At 41.5% G+C, this 20176-nt stretch overlaps 1 protein-coding gene across 1 annotated transcript in view; it reads left to right on the forward strand.

The window, feature by feature from the left end:
• Positions 1-20176, forward strand: part of PTPRG (protein tyrosine phosphatase receptor type G) — a 429887-nt gene that overhangs the window by 301559 nt on the left and 108152 nt on the right. Inside the window, exon 6 of the mRNA XM_054160911.1 lies at positions 12270-12336. Coding sequence (XP_054016886.1) covers positions 12270-12336 — 67 coding nt within the window. The remainder of the gene's footprint in view (positions 1-12269; positions 12337-20176) is intronic.

The raw sequence follows: 20176 nt of genomic DNA on the forward strand, positions 1-20176 counted from the left end.
CTGCTTGCATTTCATCTGAGGCATAGAACTAGTGCCTTACCCTGAAAAATTAGAGATTCTTTTAATGCTTTCCTTCTCATGCCATATATTAAAATGTTTGCTGCCTCCCTTTGTGTAGACAGAGCTGCAAATGCAGATGTGCCCTGCCAGTATGCTGGGGTTACAGGCCAGGCATCAGAGAACATGGGATGCTACAGCATCAAGCTTTTTGAGTACTGCTGCTTGCTGCAGTTTGCTCTGAAAAGCCTCTCATCCTCACAGCAGCCATCAGTGCAGTACTTCTCATATGCATGTTACAGCTGGGACAGAATTCAAACTGTGTTGGGTCTCAGGCATTTTGGTGAGAATTGCCTGTGCAGCCTGGCAGTGAACATGTTCCTCTGTGCCAGACTTCTGAGGATTGCCCTTACAGAGCACTGGGTTTTTAGCTCACTCCATAAAGCTCAGGCATTTGGCAGAGAAAAGCCTAATGTGGGTTGTAGTGTCAGTTGCAGATGGTGACATCAAAGGACCGTGCAGCCTGACAGATTTTGAGAATAGAGATAAGAAACTTTCTAGAGGTGGATACCAAAACTGGGGTAATGGTAAAGCATGAGCTGGGAGCCTGGTTGATGTTCCAGCTGACTGGCCACAGCCTTGGTGATAGGATCGTAAGCAGCATACGTGATCTGTGGACACACAGGTGTTAAAGCACTGGGGTGTGAAGAGAAGTAAAAAAGAAGGAAGTAAATATCTCAAATTAATAGGCAGACTCTCTGTAAAGCAGATTCAGAGAGTGTGAGAGAAGAGAGGAGATGGAAGACTCTTCCTGAGAGCATTCCTCTGTACACCTACTTGCAGGAAGCGTCTTCACTGCTCTGGGTCAGACTAGACTTGTTCAAAGAGCACCTTTTGTTCTAGACATTTTTTAAGTTTTGTTTTAAACCGTATTCAGCTGCATTTTATTTCTTTTCTTGTACTTTTCCCTGAGATTTTGAGATTCTGGCAATTTTGAAGTTACATCCTGTGTAGGAGGAGGACTCCCTGACCAGAGACAGAGCTTGAAAACCCCCTCCATAGATGGGTCATGCTCCACAGGAGCACCGGAAAGCTGTAAGAAGCCCATGGAGTGGAGGTATGAAGACGAGCATCCTGAGGAGTTCTGTGGCTTTAAGACTATCATCTACTCAGTGATTGAATAGCATTCACTTTGCCACTGCTGAAATGTAGAACATCCTGAAACAAGCATACATGTCATGTTAGGTTTTGTATTTCTTTGTGTTTCAAGAGGAAGAAACTGCTGCCACAAACTGAATGTTTCCCAGGCTTTTAATGCACTTGTGTTCTAAATGTTTTTTTCTGCACAATAATTTCCCCATTTCCTTTAAGTACAAGCCATGATACTTGTTGAAATGTTTTTGTAAGGAACTGAGTGAGCTGTTGGGTCATTCTAACCAAGAGAAAAATAAACAGCTTGACATATGCTCTTCACTGTTGTGTATAGTGTTACACCAGGTGAAGTAGAGGCAGTTTGAGCTGTACTTTTGTTGCTGCAGGAACTTGAGAAGCTTAGAAACAGCTGAGAAGAAAATTACAGGCCACATCCTGCCACACTGAATTCAATGGTTTAAAAGAGATTGAGAGAAGACTGTCTCATCTCACCTTACTTCTCAGAGTTGTGAGTGCCCTGCTGCTGGTACCCACCCTGACTCAAGGATGTGGCTCTTGGTGCACCTGAACTTGATGCCTTCACTAGCTGTGAAGACCTTGACAGTCCTGCAGCTGGTGTTCTTGGCCTCTCCATCTGCTGCTGTCCAAAGTTTCCCATGGACAAGCTCATTTGCCACACTCAGTAGCCAAGGCAGCTACTTCTTCCTATCTCCTTCCTATGCCCAAGTGAGAGTGGCTGTGCAGAGCAACTTCTTGGTGATGCAGGAGGTAGTGGGTGGAGAGGAGGAGGTGGCAGAGTTGTGCAAGGGTGTGTAAGGAAGGTATGTGGAACAGTTTGAGAAGAGAGGATGCTGTAGTGTTGGAGGAGACAGAAACAGCTCACTGGGTGGGAAGAGGGAGTGAGGAGGATGTGGCAGGTGGGTGATGGAAGAGGGAGGCAACTCAGAAATGAGAGCGGAGGCAGAAGTGAGGAAACTGAGGATTAGCTGCTGCTTTCTGCCTTAGGCACTGTGAGCACTGTGCAAGTTCATAACGTTTTGCAGAGCTGTACACATCTGCAAGAACTTACATGATACTGAAAATTTATAAAAGATAAGTAAAAATGGAAGTACTTGCTTGAAAGAGAACTACAAATACAAAAATGTATCATAGTTGACAGACTTATCCTCTTGTGCCAGAAAGCTATTAATGAACACTACTGATCTAATACTGGGTTCCTGTACCACAAGATGCCCAGAGGCCTGAGACCCTTCCCAGCCCATGTCTGCTACATTAGATGTGGGGAATTAGCTATAGCAAAAACTCCTGCAGCAGTTTCAATCGATCAGTCCACACCAACTTCCTTAAAAACAAGGTAAAAGGGATGGCAAGCAAACTAGGTTGGGGACTGATGTTTCAAAGCAGGAAATTAAAAAGTAACCAAAAAAAAAAAAATTAAAAAGCCTGCCCTAGAAAATTTTGTTTTCACTGGGTTTCTAATCTAATTGTGAACTGAGGTGTGGTTGTCATTTGGGGAAGTGGCTGTGTAACTTAATTGACATTTCTGCATCCTTTGTGTTTGTGACTCATAGATGCCGGCTTGAGTCATCTTGTACTGGCGGGCTGGAGGGAGCTGCTGCTGCCTTTGTGGGGAAGTGAGGTGAGGGCAGTGCTGGGAGAGGGAAGAAAAAAAAGAATTTTTCATGTAGAATGAATAAAAGATGTTAAACTGAGACAACTCCTTTTCTTCATTTTAAAGGGGGTGATTGTTGTGACCTGTCTCACCAAAATCCTTTGTGTTGGTTGGAAGAGGAGGAAAAGACAGGAAATATCTGCTGCATTCTAGGCAAGCTTAGCTGGAGCAATTAATTGACAAAGCCCTGCAAAATACTAGGGTTCCAGATGCGCATCTGAGCTGTTCCCTTCTACCCTTTACAGTTTGCCAAGCGTATTTTCTTGTTTAGCCACCAGATTTCATTGGTTTTTAGGGGGGGGACAAAAAAAAACCAAACTGAAGATATTTTTTTCTCAGCTACAAACGTTTATACCAGATTCAAGCCAGGAGCAGGAGAAAAAGGAAGCTGAGTTCCATTCTTGGTTTCACAGTTTTGAGTTTAACCTCTCCAAACGTGTGAAGCTGGATATCAAAGAGCAGGAGCGGCTGCTGCAGGATGATCTGGCTGTAGGGCTCGAAACATTTTTTCTCTGCACCATTTCATTTTCCTCCCTACTTAGGTCAAAATGGTTATTTTAATTTATTTTTTTTTACCCAAAAGCTCTTCTAAATTGTGCAAATTGTGGAAATCCTAAAAGGGACTCCTCTGCTTTTTTTTTTTTCTTTCTTATTTTTTTTTTTAAACTCAGATGGTGAGAACAGTTTATAACTGATGGCAGTTTTCATAAAATAGCCTCCATCCTGATAAAATGTTACCCCCTGGTGTGTCATTTTTCCAGCTGAACTGCTGGTAGGATTGAGAGATCTTGCACACTGCTGCTTAAATAAGTAGACTACATGCTCTACGAAGAAATCATGTTATTTTCTCAAAGGAGAACAAGTAAGCTCAGTGCACCAAAATTGCTTTAAATAAACTTGCAGCTACTCCAGACCTTTTTTTTCCTTGCGCAGCTGCAGATGGTACAGTCTATCAATCAAGCTTTCCCAGCTTTGAGAATCTGCCACTGAAGCTGTCTCTCCTCTGTGCTGCGATTACATTTTCATCTTTTCCAGAGCTTTGTACCTCAGATACACCGTTGCTGCTAATCAGATTGTGCTTTTGGGCTGCAGATAGCTTTCGGGTTTGCTCAGATATATGTGTATTAAGGTCTTTCAGTAATTTGTTAATTGAATGTGCTATTCACTTGCAGTAAATTAGCTGCATCGTGCTTTCAAAATGCAAGAATACTTCAGGGAAATTAATGCCTGCCTTATCAATGGAGTGTGTGAAGTTTAGGCTGACAAGTGGCTTACAAAAAGAAAGGGAAATACATTGCTGGCTGGTTTTTGCCATCCTGGTGGTTGCAAATCTTGTGGTAGTGAATGGAGGTAATGCTGCGGGTGGTAGGGAGGCTGCAAAGCCTTCCTCAGCCCGGTGAGCTGATCTGTCAGCTGCCAGCATGTGTACAATACACGATCAATGCTTCTATCTGCTAACAAAGAAACTCAGTGTGCACAAACACAACATACTCTGAGCTGAGTTATTAAGTAGTACTTAACTCTGCCTCTGAGTTCCATGCTCTTGCTTTTCTGGAGACAGTCTATTATATCAGCATGTTGCCTTGCAACATTCTGGTGCAAATTCTGCTGTATGTTCTTCTGAGGCAGTCTGTGCTGTCCCTTTGCTCTTTTTATGACGCTAATATTTCAGCCAAGCTTTGGTGCAAAAGTGACTTTTTATGCTTCTTGCATTTTCACGTATCCCTGCTGGACATAATGAAAGTGGAAGTTGCTGATCTGTTGCTAGTTTGCCCCATCCTTGTCCCAGGATGTCTGTAAATAACTCAGGTCCAGAGGTGGCAGGTACAAAGCGAGGGAGGGGATGAGCTAAGGCTGAGAGGAGCTGTGGTTACAAGCACCTGCATTGCACTCAAGCGAAGATGAGTGACTGCCAGAACATCAGACTTTAAAGGCAGTTCGATAGCTTTTTAAAACCTTTTTGGACTTTAAAAATGAAAAAAGGGAAAAGTGCAGCTTCCTCTTTGGCACCACTAGTTAATATCTCACTGTAGATACCCTCCAAAGCTGTGATGAAATATGAAGTTAATACATCACTAGTGAGCTTTCAGTCAGAATGATGTATTAGTCAAAGTGGAATTAGCTAGAAGGATCAATGCATACCCATTAGTCTATTTAAAATAATCATTGGAAGACTCATTAACTTCTTTTTTTCCCCTCCTCTCTTCAAACAACATAGTGAATGAGACATCTAGGAACACCTCTTCTACCAGCATATGCACCTCTAGCTTCAGTATATTTTCATTCATAGCAGGATTATTAACACCTGAAGGCCAAAACTGAGATTTAACTCAACAAAATTTGCCTTCAAATCACTGAACCTGAAACCAGTTGCCACGGGCAAGGGCAGACTCAGCTCTAATGTGGGTGCCAGCATAAGGCTTAGTGTCACATCTTGCCTGAGTACCTGTTATTCTCTCTGATTTTACACATCAACAGCAACTTGAAGTATTAAGGGGGCTGTTTCCATTTCTTGGTTTTCCCTTGCAAATATATTCTGCAGAATATACTTTGGGCAGTCCATTCATTACACGGCAAATGCTTTCTGTCTCCCAGCTCACCTCTGTCAGGCTGCAGGCTCTTGGCCAGATTTGTCCTTTCGCATCAACTCGTATGGGAGATGTGCAATTATGGCGTATATGGGGGAGATGGGAGAAAATATCATCTGTTGAGGAACAGGAATATATCATTTTTGGATCATTTAGTGCTTGTGAAGGTGAAAAACTGTGTTGGGAGCTCTGTAGGCATTTTCTTAGCTTCCCAGATTGCTCAGTGCACTGTAGTGTCGACCAGTATCTCTTCTTACCGTCAGTTCTGCTGAAAAGGTCCAAGTAAATATTTCCTACTGTATTTCAAAGCAAAGCACATGTAAACTTTTCGTATCTGTTCATCCACATTCCAGATCTGGCTGAAATCTTTCACTTCCTTTTATTCAGAAATGTTTAAGAACTGAGATATTTATCCACTACCAGATTTTACAATGTGGACTTCAAAAGGGAGAGAAGAGGGAGGTGAGACAATGGACTTTGTGCAGAGCAAAAGGGTGCATACCACAAAGTCAGGATGTGTATCCTTTCTCAGTGCTGCAGAGCAGTGCAGAGTTCAAGCATCATCGTTCAGAAGGGTTAGGAGTAGGACCTACCCCAGCTGGCTGTGAAACAATCTGTTCCCGAAGACATGAATTTGAAGAGTTTGATAAGCTATATGCCAAGTACTTCCTTTTGCTAAAAGTATGTATCTTTTGACTGTGATTAGCTTGGATTTTTTGAAATCCTGTTGCTATGATGTTAAAATGCATACTGTGTAGCACAATGTTTGCATTAATAGGATTCTTTTCATTTCTGTTCTAAAACATTGAAAATCAGGTCCTTTCCCATAGAGACTGAGGACTGGCATCTGTCCAGCACTGCTGAGCTGATAAGAGAATAAATTGTTTAACCATGTTGATTGTCCTGAAACCCTACAGGACAATTTAATCTCTGCAACCTAGTTAATTTAGAATAGTTTTCTTTTTCTTCTTAGTTGTTTGTACAGAGTGTTTGGAGACTCGAGTATTTGGCTGGTGAGCTATAGCTCTTAACCGCAAGCTGAATGGGAGCTGAAGGCATGTGGTTGGGGCAATATTACCCCTGACTTTCACTGCTGTAATTGAAAGTAGAATTTGACACATTGGCATCTCTCTGTGTCAGCCATTGTCACTGGCTTCAGCTGCCACGGTTAAGTACGTAGTCATTCATCCTTGGCAGACACCGTCCTTTAGAGCAGAAGAGGATGGTCTCTGGATGTTAATGCCACAGCACTCTGGGAGCAGCTGGCTATATCGAATTCAAGGCATGCAGATTGTCTTGGCCATTTTACTTAGCAGATGGGTAAGGTTTGATAGATTGAAGATTTAGTTTCCAAGTCAAGGGCCAAATGTTGCAGAGGGAGAGAAAAGTAAATTATATCACTATTCGGAGGGGAAAGGCTCAGGTACTGTATCACGAAATTGTTGCCATTCATTTTCCTTTGACTTGCACAAAATGCATGTCGTTGCGCCTTTCACTATAGCATTCTGCCTTTTGAGATGCTTTGCAATACTGTCTGTGAGCCCATTTAATGAGCTTGAAAGCAGCTGCTAAAAATTTATGACAGTTTAATAAGTCTAAATGCCAGATTATTTTTTTTAAGGCAGAAATGAAAATCTCTATTATTTTTTTATCCCCCCCAAATAGGTTCTTTTTTTTTCCCCATGCCCTTTTTTTTTTTCCCAATACAACGTATCTATTTAAACATAGCTTTAAAAGGAAAATGTAATCCTTACTCCTGAGATGTTCAAGCTATTAATATTCACCTACTTTTCACGAGGTGACTGGTACCAGTGATCATTAGAGAGCTTTGTGGTGCTTTCTCCAGCCCTTCTCATTCTGGCTGGCGGGAGGCTAACTTGGCTTTTGGAGAGCAATGGGAAATGGGGAGAGTCTGGCCCTTTGGGTAGGTGTCTTGGAGGCAAGATCTGATGTTGCTGTATAGCCTCTCTAACTGCCTCAATGTGGATTTGAAGGATCTCTTCTTTCTATTTGTTACTGTTCCTAAAATAAGCATTGTAAGCTCCAGGTTTTTTTGTGTGAGACATCTTTTTTTCCCTCTGCTTTTTAGAACAGTTTCCATCAGAAAGAATGGTCATGGATTACTTTGCCTTTAGCATATGTTTTAAATTATATATCATGTGGTATAAATTTTAACACTTCACAGCTCTGCTGGGTTTGTAAAATTCAGGGGGTTCTGAGTTTGTCCTATAAAATAATCAGATGAACAAAATGCTTCAGCTGGTTAATGTACAGTGGAGGATAGAGAATGAGAATTGTCTGCGGTTTTTTAACTCACTAGAACATGCTTAGTTACTGCCATAGCACAGGGGCTTTCTGTAGAGTAGTACCTTGCCCATTGAAGAGTTTTTTTGCCTGCTGTGGCTTGGTGCCCATACCAGCATCATGAACCTGGTTGTAGTGCTGTCCGTCCTCTTATCGCACTACTGCTCTGCTCCTTTGCTGGAACTTTCCTCTTTGGAGTATTAATAACTATCCTGAGAAGGTGCTTGGCTCCCTGGCCTGCCTCCTGCCCTATGGATTCTGAGGGTAAGGCTGTAGGAACAGAACTTTCAAGCAAAGGAGCAACAGGTTGTGCTGCTGAAAGGTACTAATGCTGTTGTCGATAGAGTTCATGACTGATCAGCCTTGTTGTTCACTGAGGAATGAATCATTTCTAAGTCCTTGCATTAGCTGCAGGAGCTGTAAGTAAACGCAACCTGTCTAGAGTAATGATTTCTACCATGACTTCACTTGAACATCTCTGTTTTAGGACTGGAGAATGGGGTCACTTGTGCATTACCTTCTCCTACATTGCAAATGCTTGTTTTATTCATTGCATTAACAGCAGGCCATCATTTTACTCAGAATGGCATGTGCAGCAGATAGCGAAGTCACCTAAAGGATATGATAAACGAAGAGATTGTGCTCCCTCATGTCATATTCATCCCATATTTACCCTATGGTGAAAACTCTGTTAGCATAGGAAACTGCTTAATGATAACTCTGTGTTTATTTCCCCCTTGTGCTTAGGATGATAGTTACCTGTTTATTTCTGCTGAAGAGGATTACAGGCATTTTTCAATTACAAATGATGCATGCAAGCATTATTTATCCTCTTTGCTGCAAACCTGTAGAGTGTTAGTCAGTCTTGAGCAAAAGCATCTTGTTCAGGAAACAACATTTGTAGTAGTGGTACTGTGGGTATTTTATGGCAATTTCAGGATGGTTTTCCATCTGTCTATTAATACTCTGTGCAGCATGCTCATGGCCAGCAGCATAGCAGGTTTGTGTTTGCATGTGAAATTCCTGCGCTTAAGAAACTGTCATTCATGATGGTTTTTCTGTGTTAGCCTCTTAAAGGAGGAGAGGGAAACTCATTACCTGTCTCTCACAGGAAAAAAAACCACCTTTAGTCAGCTTTGGCAGGCATGTAGAATAGTAGTAGAATCATTGAGGTTGGAAAAGCCCTCCAAGATCATCAAGTGCAACCTTCTACCAGCGCCTCCATGACCACTAGACCATATCCCAAAGCGCCACATCTACTAATTTGTGCAACTCGCGTTGCATGAAGCCAGAGTGCTGAGACCCAGTTACAGATGTGTGGTCTTTCCCTAGTGGCTAAGGCTTACATGTGGCATGTAAAGACAGTCTAAACAATTCACTGCTGTTTTCCTTTAGGATATACTCAGAAGATAATAAAACAAAAAACCTCAAACAAACAAAAAGCCACAACAAAACACTATTGAAGTACAGATTATATAACAGAAAGATAAAAACAATTTGTGGAAAGATACAAGCTCAAGCTTCATGACGTGGAGTCATAAAGGAGGTCAGAAGGACACTTCTTATTCTAGAGACTTTTGTCCTTTTTTCCCTTCTGCCCTCTTTTTTTTAATCCCTTTTCCCTTCCTTTCTTTTAAGTATCAGCTGTTGTCAGAGACAGAATTCTTCTGTGGATAAATCTCTGATCTCAACCAGCATGGTAGCTCCAGGACAGTTGAACCAGAGACATACAGCAAGGGGGATAGAGCTTGACATTCTGGGTTTCAGAAGCCTCCTTTTCTCTATGAATACAGGCAGAAAAAGGATACAGAGAAGTGAAAGGAAAAAAAGTAAAAAGGGAAATTCAGGGGTTTGTTGTTTGGGGTTTTTTTTTAAAGAACTTGAAGGAAAAAAAAGATGTAAGAAAAGTTGTGCTCTGAAGCCTGAACCATTCCACTAAATGAGAAAACTTTTTTAATGGTCTTGCCAAGATCCTGAAATGCTTGTTGTGAAGTGTGGGAGAGCAGTGTGTGTGTATAAGGAAAAAAAAAGAGGAAAAGCATCTGGCAGGAAAATAACACAATATCCCATACAGGTCTGCACTGACATCTCCACAAGTGGTACTTGTTTGCCTGTGATTTTTAAAGAAACATGAGTTCCCACTCCCCATACCCTTGGAGAAAACACGATTACAGATACACTGAGCATTTGCTTTCCAGCCCCCAAAGAGATAACATGACTGTTGATTTCATGCTGCTGAAGAGCACAGCACATTTGCAGAATATGCTATCAAAAAGATTGCGTTAGCTGGATCTATATAGGCATACCACCTCAGCAGATTAAAGGAGCACTGCCAAGGCTGAGGTTAAGAATTGATCTGCTTTGACAGAAAATCCCAAAAGGAAGAGTTTTAACCTTTAGGATGCTTCCCATCTATTTGCTTTCTTCAAAATTATTGCAGCTGTCACCAGAAATAAAAACAAAGCAGATAAAACACTTTGCAACTGATGCTAAGGAAACAATAAACAAAATAACTAAACTAAGAAAACAAGTAATTAAAAGTTGTTCATATCCAGTGCAAGTTTTTCTTACAGCCTTGTACTAAATCACTGTTAACTTAAAAATATATATATATTTTTTTTTTTAATAGGTTTGGGTTTTTGTTGGGGTTTTTTTTGAGTGGTATCCATGGCTTGGAAAAACTTGAATAAATGGAATAGATGCAGGAATGTGTCTTGCAACATCTCTGCATTTGTTGTGTTTGCTGTTGGTTTGCCAGAAGCCAGACAGAACCTACAAAGTGGGTCATGGGGTTCAGCATCCTGTGATTATAATTTATACAGAATCCAGAGTGTACAGAGCACCCCTTTGGGCATATGAAAGTTCATGCTTCAAAGATTTTACAGCCTTCAGGGCTCATAATATTATTGCCAGTAACATACAGGCTGTATATTTTTCAAAGCTGCTGTTGCTGCTTTCTTAATTTTACTGGATATCTTGCCCCACCTGATTGTGGCAAGTTCTGGAGTACTGAGATGACAAAATGATCTTCCATTTCCATTTAAAACACCAAACCTAAACTTTGCCTCTAGATGAGCATGGCAATGTGTCTTGAGCATAGCAGGGCAGTTCAAAGGACAAATAAGAAAAAAAAAGAAAGGTGGTTTGTTGTTGGATAGGAAGATAATGAGGTTAATAATTAGTCATGGGGAGGAAGGATGAGAAGAGACATGCTTGTGCTTCTTGTGAAACTTGGGCAGTGAATTCCAGTTTTTGCCTCAGGCCATTAAAATTTGTGACAAAGTACATGTTTTGGATCTGCTGCAGTCAATGATGTCCTCTTCCCAAGATGGTTACTGCACCAGTGTGTTCCCTTCTGGGCACAAGGTCCTCTCTCAAGGATTTCTCCTTTTGTCTCTACTCATTTCCTCATATGTTAGTTAATACATGGACTTTGAGTGATTAAACTCTGTTGTCCTTCATGACATTGAAATTATGGGCAAGCAGCAAAGTATAGAGGAGCTCTTTTGGATTTGATATGTTTGCCCATTGGGAGAAGTCCATCCAAAAATTGTTAGCATTGCTGAGACTTCAGATAATGACTGGTGACAAAAACAAACAAAAAGGAACTAAACAAAACAACAAAACCAGTCCCATATCAAAGGGAAGAGGGTACACACCAGTACTTATTTCCCAAAAGTAAATCGGCAAGCATCTTAAATAATGGAACATCTTCACATAGACTGTGAGTTATTCCTTCAATACCTCTGAAGAGGCAAAAGGTTAAAAAAAAATGCATTACTGGTTCTAAATTCCTTGCCTGTGTCACAAGTAAGTGACAGAAGTGTGATGGGTTTAATTTGGAAGCTGTGGACCTCAACAGTGTTAATTTTTTCCTGCCTCCTTCTCCTCCTCTCTCTCGTGCTGTGTCTCACCTGGACACGGGTGATTACCGGATGATAGAAGAAATACAGCAGGATACCAGTTCTTGGTCTGGCAATGTAGGCAATTACATTGTCAAAACTCCAAGATTTCCTCTGGATCCTCTTTCAAAGCTTTTTTTTTCCTTTCCCGTTGTCCAAATGACACTAAAATTAATGAGTGCAAAAATACGACTAGCAGAGATGCCAAGGCCCAACTCCCGTGACTGCTGAAAGGGGTCTGGCTTCACTGATTTCAGTGGCAGCTCCAGATGTATTCCCATATCAGTAAGGGGTGAACTGGTCTGAGATAACTTCTGTCTATCACAGCAGTTTTTCTCTATGAAAGCAGAAGTAGATGGAGAAAAATAAGCTTGCTTTTCCCCTCCCCTCCCCCTTTATTTTGGGCTTTGCTAGGCTGATAATATGGCTGATGTTTTAATGAATTCAGAGGGTGCTTTCTTTGATTTAACCTTCCTTTATTTTATTACACCACGTATCTTTGGCATTTGGTGAAGAGCCACTGTAAATGTGAGAGCTAAGCGGCTTGTTAGATAAGATCTGGGGTGTTTTTTCTTTCTCTCTATAAGATTAAACTGAGACTGTTCTGCCTGATGCCAGAATAGATGTAACCAATCCTGTATCCTTTGCGTGTAGGTCAGTCAGAGGGACAATCCAGCACTGGATCCCATTATCCATGGGTTGAAGGGCGTCGTACATCATGGTAAGTAGCTGCTTAAACTTTCTTCTTGCTGGGAAGGGGAGAAGGGCAGGAATATTGTCCTTATGGGATCAGGTCACCCCTGGAAGGACATGGTGAGCCTGCACATTCCTCATTCACTGATGTTTAAGGGCATTGGAGCCTTTATTTGATTGGTAAAGATCGGAGTCATTTGTTACCTGAAAATGGTTTGGGGTTAACAGTAAACAATTTGTTTCTTTTCAGTCAGTGCTCTAGAACACGTAAGTTATCAATCAAACCCCACTACAATATATCATTCATATTAGTACTTCGAAGGCAGCATTGATGCTCCAGTCCTGCTATTTATCTTCTGTTTGCTCTAAAAATACTCCTCTCAGAAGTTTCTATTTGTTTATAAATTATTTGTCTTTCAAATTTAGGGAGCTGATAATGAAACAGAAAATTAACTATCTATGAAAATTAATTAAACTTTGCAGCAGATGAACATCTTTCTAGTGCTGACATAAATATGATCATTTGGCTGTTCTGATGCATACAAACCTATTATCCTTGGATTCATAGCAGGCACTGAAATAAATATTAATATATTTTATACTTCTATAACCAGTTTTTACTTAGGAATTTTCCTGAAACCTTATCAAAGGTAAATGCATCATTAGCAATGACATCAAGATGCTCCAGTTCCCAAAGTACTCTTGTCAGGCTTTAATATAATGATTTGTAAAGTTTTAATAGTCTCATTGTAATTCAAAAGGCATCTGCTGGAATGCTGCTAGGTACTGTAATAAATCTCCGTCCCATCTATAGTGCTGTGATAAAACATCTTTGCACCTTTTCTGAGGATTGTCTTTAGACATTAGCTAGTGCTGCAGAGCTTAACAAACAGGTTTTTTTTTTTCTCTTGACTGCAAACTTAAAACTAGTTGACAGTGTTGGGTTAGAACAAATAGGATTTTGGATTAATTGCTCTACTTTCAGAGTCATTTAACATTGCAACCGGGAACGCTAATAAATCCAAAGAAAGTAAAAAATAGGGTTAAATTATACCGTACCATAAAGTCCTTAATTTAAAGAATATTCCATAGGTTTGGCTCTTTATAAATTGCAGTGTGGTACTGTGAAATAAAAACACCACACTGAGCTGAAAAACTGTTGTTTTCCACAAAAATAGGTGTTATTATCTAGCTCCCACTGGGTAACAAAACACACTCGCAAAAATAAAGCAAGGACAAATTGGGCAGCAGAGATTTTTCAGTGGCTATATAGTCTGACACTCAAGTCAAGCTGCCATTTAACTGGACCAGGATCTCCTTTTAGCTTTGTTTTCCACCTGCCTTCTCTCTCAGACTTTCACCCCCTTGCAAACACCCAACAGTGTTTTAGCCATCCCAACTTTTACACTGCTCAGAGGGAGCAGTGCAGCCGAAATAGCAACCTAGTGCATAATCACACTGGTGTCTCCTAAGGGTATTATTCCATTCCCAAAAATAATTGTTTGGTAAGATGCAACATGGTCCTAAGGTTGTGATTCCCTGACCACATAATGATCAGTCCATCTTGGTGCTGCCTACCCACAGCAAAATCTGGGTGGATAAAAGGCATTTATTTTTGTTTTGCTCACAATACCAAAAGGCTGCTAGTGTTTCAAGTAAAGGAAATCGCTTGATATATTTCAATAGCTTGTTTCCTTTTCAAAACATTCAGAAGAAAAAAAAGGAAAATCTTGCTTTCCTTCCTGTTTCAAAGGCTATGATTAAAGTCCTTTTCTGAAGTTCTTTTGGTCGCTAGAGCAAGGGAATTTCCTCCTACAAAGTAGTTGTTCAAAGAAATTGCTCGCTGTAACTTAAATATTGATGGAACGCTTCAGTGAGGAATATTCATATCATCTCTCCCTTTTAATGTTATTATATAGAATAATAGTAAAGATGTGAGCTTTTATTCCAGACACTCTCATTTCTTTTCCTCATGTAATTTACTTACATCTTATGCGAGCACATGTTTTATGAATTTATCTGAAAAGTCTCTTCCTGCCTTCCATTTGGCTGTGTTCAACTGGGACCCTAAGGCAACATGGACTTTTTGGCTGAAATACAGTGAAAAACTCTTGTGGTATTGGATAGAGTGGTTGGATCAAGCAGGGAACTGACAAAAGGAACTGGAGAAGGGCAAAATTGAAACCTTAAGTTTCTTTGCCTTTTATAACATTTCCAGGCCCATGCTGTTTTGAGGTAGCCATCACAATACAGGGCCACATCCCTGTAATGTAGAAATCAAGAGTACATATGAATGTTGAGATGATGGCCTTGCATTTAAATTAGTCCATATTCATCCGTCCTCTGCTGACTGGAGACATCACCGGCCCTTCAGCTTTGCTCCTCCTGTGTGCTTCATTGTACCTATTTAAATAAGATTTTCCTTTGTTGGTCCTTCCAATCCACAGAGCATCCTTCCTGAGTTATGCTGGACAGTCATTCCTTCCTCACAATCATTCAGTTTTCAAAGAGGAATGCACCCTCAAAAACACTCATCATCATCCTTGTGTTTTCATTTGCCTTGTGGTGGTACTAGAAGGCCTGTTCCTACATGGGGTCTCCACTCAGCACCATACTGTGTAGGGTACCCACACTGGCCTGTCTCCATAATGGTGACAGAGCCAATGACCCTCAGTTAGATGTAGGGCTGGTACTGAGGGGTGGTGAGCTGGATTTTGATTTTCTTCTTGCATAGCTTTTCATTTTTCTTCTGAAGTTCTTGCATTCCTCCAGCGTCCTTCCAGGGGTAAGTGAACAATTAAGTGTCAGAAGGACTTTCTGTGGAAGTGAAAGCAATTTTTGCTTGAGATTTCGTCAGGGATTTGAATTACTTACTAATTTGATGGAACATAAATAATTATGCCCTTCACAGTGTCACCAGCTTAGTAACGATGATAGAGAAATGCACACGTAGAAATCAATAGAGGCTTAGGCGCTGCTCAGAGTTCGCTTTATTTCTTCTTCTTCAGGCATAATTTTGTAGAATCTTAATGCCACATTAAGCTTAATTTTTACATGAACGACCATATAAAGTTTCTTAGCTGGAGGGAAAAACCACCAAGCCACCTAAAATGTTTGGATCTGTGGTAATGCTTTCGGGTTTGCTCCACATCTCCCTGCCGAACAGTACGTTCCCATCACATCCGCGCTCCCCAGCTCCCGCATCCACCCTCACAAAGCATTGTAAAGGCACATGAATGCCGAGGAGGCTCTTTGCAGAGCTGTCAGAAGCCTATTGCTGACTTTAAAATTGCTTTTGGTTTTGTGCTCTGCCAAGGATTTCTCACACCTCACATGCCAGCGAGGTGCCTGCTATGCTCATTCCTGCTTTCCCTGCTGCAAAGCGCACCGTGTGTGCGTGTCTGCCACGGGGCCCACCAGGCACTGACAGCTGGGAGCGTGCAGCCTTCTCCCTGCTGAAGGGATGGAGCAGGGGCAGGCGTGACAGGAATTTTCCCGTGCTGACTTGGTAGCATCTTTCAGCTCTGACTGCAGGAGGTCTTTTTTAGCTTCCCTTCAAATGCTCTTCTCATCACAAAAGCTGATGGGAAAGGTCTCCATCAGTGCTGGTTATGGTGGGATGATGCACGTCCCTAGTTGAAGTTGGCTCGTTACGTAAATAAAATCACTGGTACCTGGCTGCTCTTGCGCTACGTATGGGACAGCATTGGTGCTGCAAATCAAACCGTCTCTGTTTTGCAGTCAGTGTGGTCAGCTGAGTTTCCTGAGTGCCTCTCTGCTCCTTGTCCTTCCTCGTGATGCTCAGGAGCACAGTGCAGGGCAGAACTGCTCCTGTGCAAGGGTAGAAGAGGCTCCCGAAGACCTCAGAGAAAAATTGTGCCTTTGTGGCAAAAAGGGAATGTGAAATACCAGGCTAGGTCTTATGCAGTTGATTTGCATTAAAATGGTTATTAAAGCTTTTGTCTGCTCTGTGCTTCAGCAAGATCTCAGAGGAACACCTAGCAGGATGGAGCTATAGTACAGAAACACTGCTTTTTCCTACTTCTGCTGTCTTTGGTTTGCCCTTTTTGGCACCATTTTGTATGTAAGCCTCTTAGAAATGCTTTTTCCTTGTTCTCACCAGCCTGAAAGGCATTAAAATGAGTCTCCTGTCCTGCTGTCAGTTCTGGAGGCAGCTCCCAGAGCTGGAGGCTGTGCAGCATTTGCCCTCTCCAAGCCAGGGCACAGGTGCTCTACACAGTCCTGTTTCACCATGTAGGCAAATGGTTGACAGAAGGAGAGCAGCCCACCCTACCCCCAGACCCCGGGAAAATCTTTCATGGTGATGGAAACCATGTTTTGTCACTCTGTCTGTTCTCTGCGTCTGTCACCAAGAATCTACACGGATCAGCAGAAAATTATTAGCAGAGCACAAATAAATTACCACAGCAGAAAAGCCTCTATTAATGTCACAAAAATGGGGCTCTTATTCCCTTCCTTGTCAAAAGTGAGCACTGAAAATCAAAGTGCAGCCAGATCAAAAGCTTAGGTACGAAGTGCATCAATGGCATCTGTTGCTTGTTTGCAAACATGGGGTGGGGTGAGGAGAAGAGAGGAGCCTTTGTTTATCTAAAAAGGAGTTTAAAAAAAAAAATCCTGCTTTTTTCTTCTTCCTTTGTATTATTAAAATGCCATAACTTAAGCTCAATATATGGAACAGGTCTCCCTTGAGATGGGCAAGAGGTGTTCAGGCAAGCTGCTGGTGACCACTAAAGTTTCAGGGGCTGCTGGGGAGCCTGTACTAAGGTAGAATGGAAACAGAATTGTTTTAATAATGAAAAAGGATAGAAGACAAATATGTTGCACAGCTCTCCAGTTGTTCTAGGGGGGGGAAATAATAAAAAAAAGCCAATGAATAACCTGATAAAATAAAAATGAAGCAATCTAGACAGTGTTGGTTACCCTGTGGATCTATCACACCAGAAGGCATAATAACAAGAAAACACCATTAGCAGCATGACAGGTTTTTGCTTTTGTTTTTAACTTTAACCATAACACCACCTGACAAGCTGTTTGCTTTCTACACCAAATACCCAGGGGTTGCAGAGAAGAAAGGTGGGGGAGAGGGGTGAGGGTGAGATGTGATACTGTGGAACCTAATCTTCTAAAGTAAAACTTTGAAGAAAGCAGCAGCCCAATTTGGAACAAGGAAGGCCATCAAAGGGAGAGCAGCACGATGTGTTAAACTGAGAGGGAAATGTGGAGGAGCATTTTTTTTTCTTCAGGGATGATCTCGATGTATTCTTTTGTTTTCTGATCTGTTCCTATGTTCACAGTCAAGAGTAGCCATGTGAAAGAGGCCAGGACACGATTGCTGTGGAGCAAAGGGGAGGAGGAGGGAAGTGGGAAATGAAGATGAGAGCAGAGGTGATAAGTTCACACCTTTATATAGGGCAGCTCTGTGCATAGCTGCAGGGGTCTGTATCATTTAAAAGAACAAATGATGGAAGTGTTGGAAATCTCTGGTCCTTCACCTGTCTGCTCTGCAGAAAGCGGTGCTGGGCATGGCTGACTAAAGACCAGCGAGCTGACAATAGAATCAATGTACTACACACAAAAAGCAATTCAAAGTAAGAAAAAAGAAGATTGTAATTGTTTAAAGTTAACAATTAAGGTTGATGCTGAAGGTGAACCAAATGGGAAAGGAGATGGGTGCTTTGTTGCTGGGTTTTGAGGATGTTTGCTGAGAAGAGAGGGGTGATGAAGTCTGAGAACAGGCCGTTTTGATCTGGCTCCACTGCAGCAGCTGTGAACAGCCCATGCTCCTCTGACTGTTTCTGCCTTACTTCACCCTACCTCTGCCAGAATGTAGCTTGCTCCAGGGATGCTTGTCTCTCTAAACATCTTGTCATCGTTTCGTTTTCCTCCTATCGCCAGAGCCTATTCTGTATTTCTTAGTTTCCGTGTCCTTCCAGCCTTGGCTCTGTGTGTACCTCTGCCTCAGGGTAGGTTTTGTGAAACCTGGAGTATTCTTATCCCAGCCTAGAATGGCAACAGCCTCTCTGCCAAGCTCTGCATCAGCAATGATAAGCATTAAAAGTTGGGAATTTTATTTTACTTCTTTAAAGAGTTAAGACCTGTCATCCCCAGCTAAACCTTTTCCTCCTGAGCTATTTCAAGAGGAGTGAGAATAATTAATCCTGAGACCAACACTGGGCATGGAAATATTCAATATTTTTTGCACAGGAGACTTACCTTTTTTTCCTCTCCTCCTCTTTTTGATACCACCTACTGGTTGTCTCATATTAAATTAGTCGGCAGTAAGTGTTATTATCTCATTCCCTTCCCCCCCGCCCGCCCCACCATGCTGTGCTTTTGCTGTCCTTACAGTACCTTAATATTGTTCAGCGGAGTCTCTGTTTAAAAAATAAAAGGGAGAAAAATCATTGCACAATAAATAACAAAAACTATCCTGACTCCAAAGGACTGACAGAAGCTGCTCTTCATGCTGTATTTACACAGCAAGTCCTCATCTGCTGACCTTTTCAGTTAAAGTAACACTTGTAATCTCATCTTTAAAGTCACCACCGTGAGCCTGGGCTCTGGCTCTTGTGTGCAGCCTGCTTTATCTGGGGAGTTCTGCCTCAGTGGGTGTGTGGCACGGTGTCCTTTTGATTATTTTTGTGTGTTTGCTTTTTAAATGTTTGAATGCAGCAGCTTTAGAATGACTTGGCTCGTTGCAAAAATTAAATTGGCAGTAACGTTGTTTAACAAATTTGGGAGACTTTCAAAGCCCTTCATATTAGTATTGCAAATTTCAGTTATTCAAAGTGTAGCTGGGTAACGTTTCCACCTATCAGGCATTGCACATACGTTAATTTTGGAAATAAGCTCATTTTAAGAGATTGTTTTCAATGCAGCCAAGTTCCTGTTTTCTTACAGAAAAACACGATGAAAGTCCCAAAGCATTCTGTGAGATATAAATGGACTTGGCATGTAGTTATTTTCTTGTGATCTCTAATCCAAGTTTCTGTTAGATTTAAACAGAGTTTTGATCGCAGATAGTTGTGTGCTGTTCACCTGCATATCTCAAGAAGCCTCTTTAATCAGCAGTGATTTGGTTAAAATTCTTCAGCTCTGTCTTTATCCAGCATTTCGCAGAATATGGTTTTGGCGAGTCAGGCCTTGAACTCAAAACATTCAACTGATGGCTCTTCCTGTGCTTGTTGGCATCAGCTTTTGAAAACTGCAGTAGCTGGTGGACACCCACTGCTGGTATCTGGATTAAGATCTGATTTTTAGCTCTGCTTGGAAAACTGTTGTGCACAATTCAGCATTAGTTTACATCCAGTGGTGATGCTTTGACAAATAAAGAGCGTAAACAGGCCCACTTTCTAAAGCTAGCCTGCAATTGCTCTGCCTTTGGGTTTAGGCTGTCTGAAAAATGGCCCATGGTCCCATGCAAAACAGTGGGGAGATTAACCAGGCAAAGCCAAGGGTATACAGGCCAGGACTTTTCATGTTGCTGTTAGGAGAGAAGGACCGTGAGGTAGACATCAGAAGGTCAGATATGTTACCAGCTGGCTCTGTTAATTGGTTTTTTTGTGACTGTAAGAGTTAAAACACAATATTGTCCTTTTATGGTGTGGAACACTCAGTAGCTTAAATGTCATTCATTGTCTTAATTGCCAGCAATGAATCTGCAGTACTTGCTAATTTTTCCTTTGGAAATATCAGAGAGAACACTATTTTAAGAGCCTTGGTGCTGTAAACAAAGAAATTGGCTGTACTGCATTTAGTGGAGCATCTATAGATATTTTGAGTGCTGCTCTTCCCTGCATTGCCAGGGAGTGGTGGCCACAGCAGTACATTTATTGCTGCTTTCCCAG

The sequence above is a fragment of the Dryobates pubescens genome, chromosome 1, assembly GCF_014839835.1.
Source record: "Dryobates pubescens isolate bDryPub1 chromosome 1, bDryPub1.pri, whole genome shotgun sequence".
NCBI classification, from domain to species: domain Eukaryota; kingdom Metazoa; phylum Chordata; class Aves; order Piciformes; family Picidae; genus Dryobates; species Dryobates pubescens.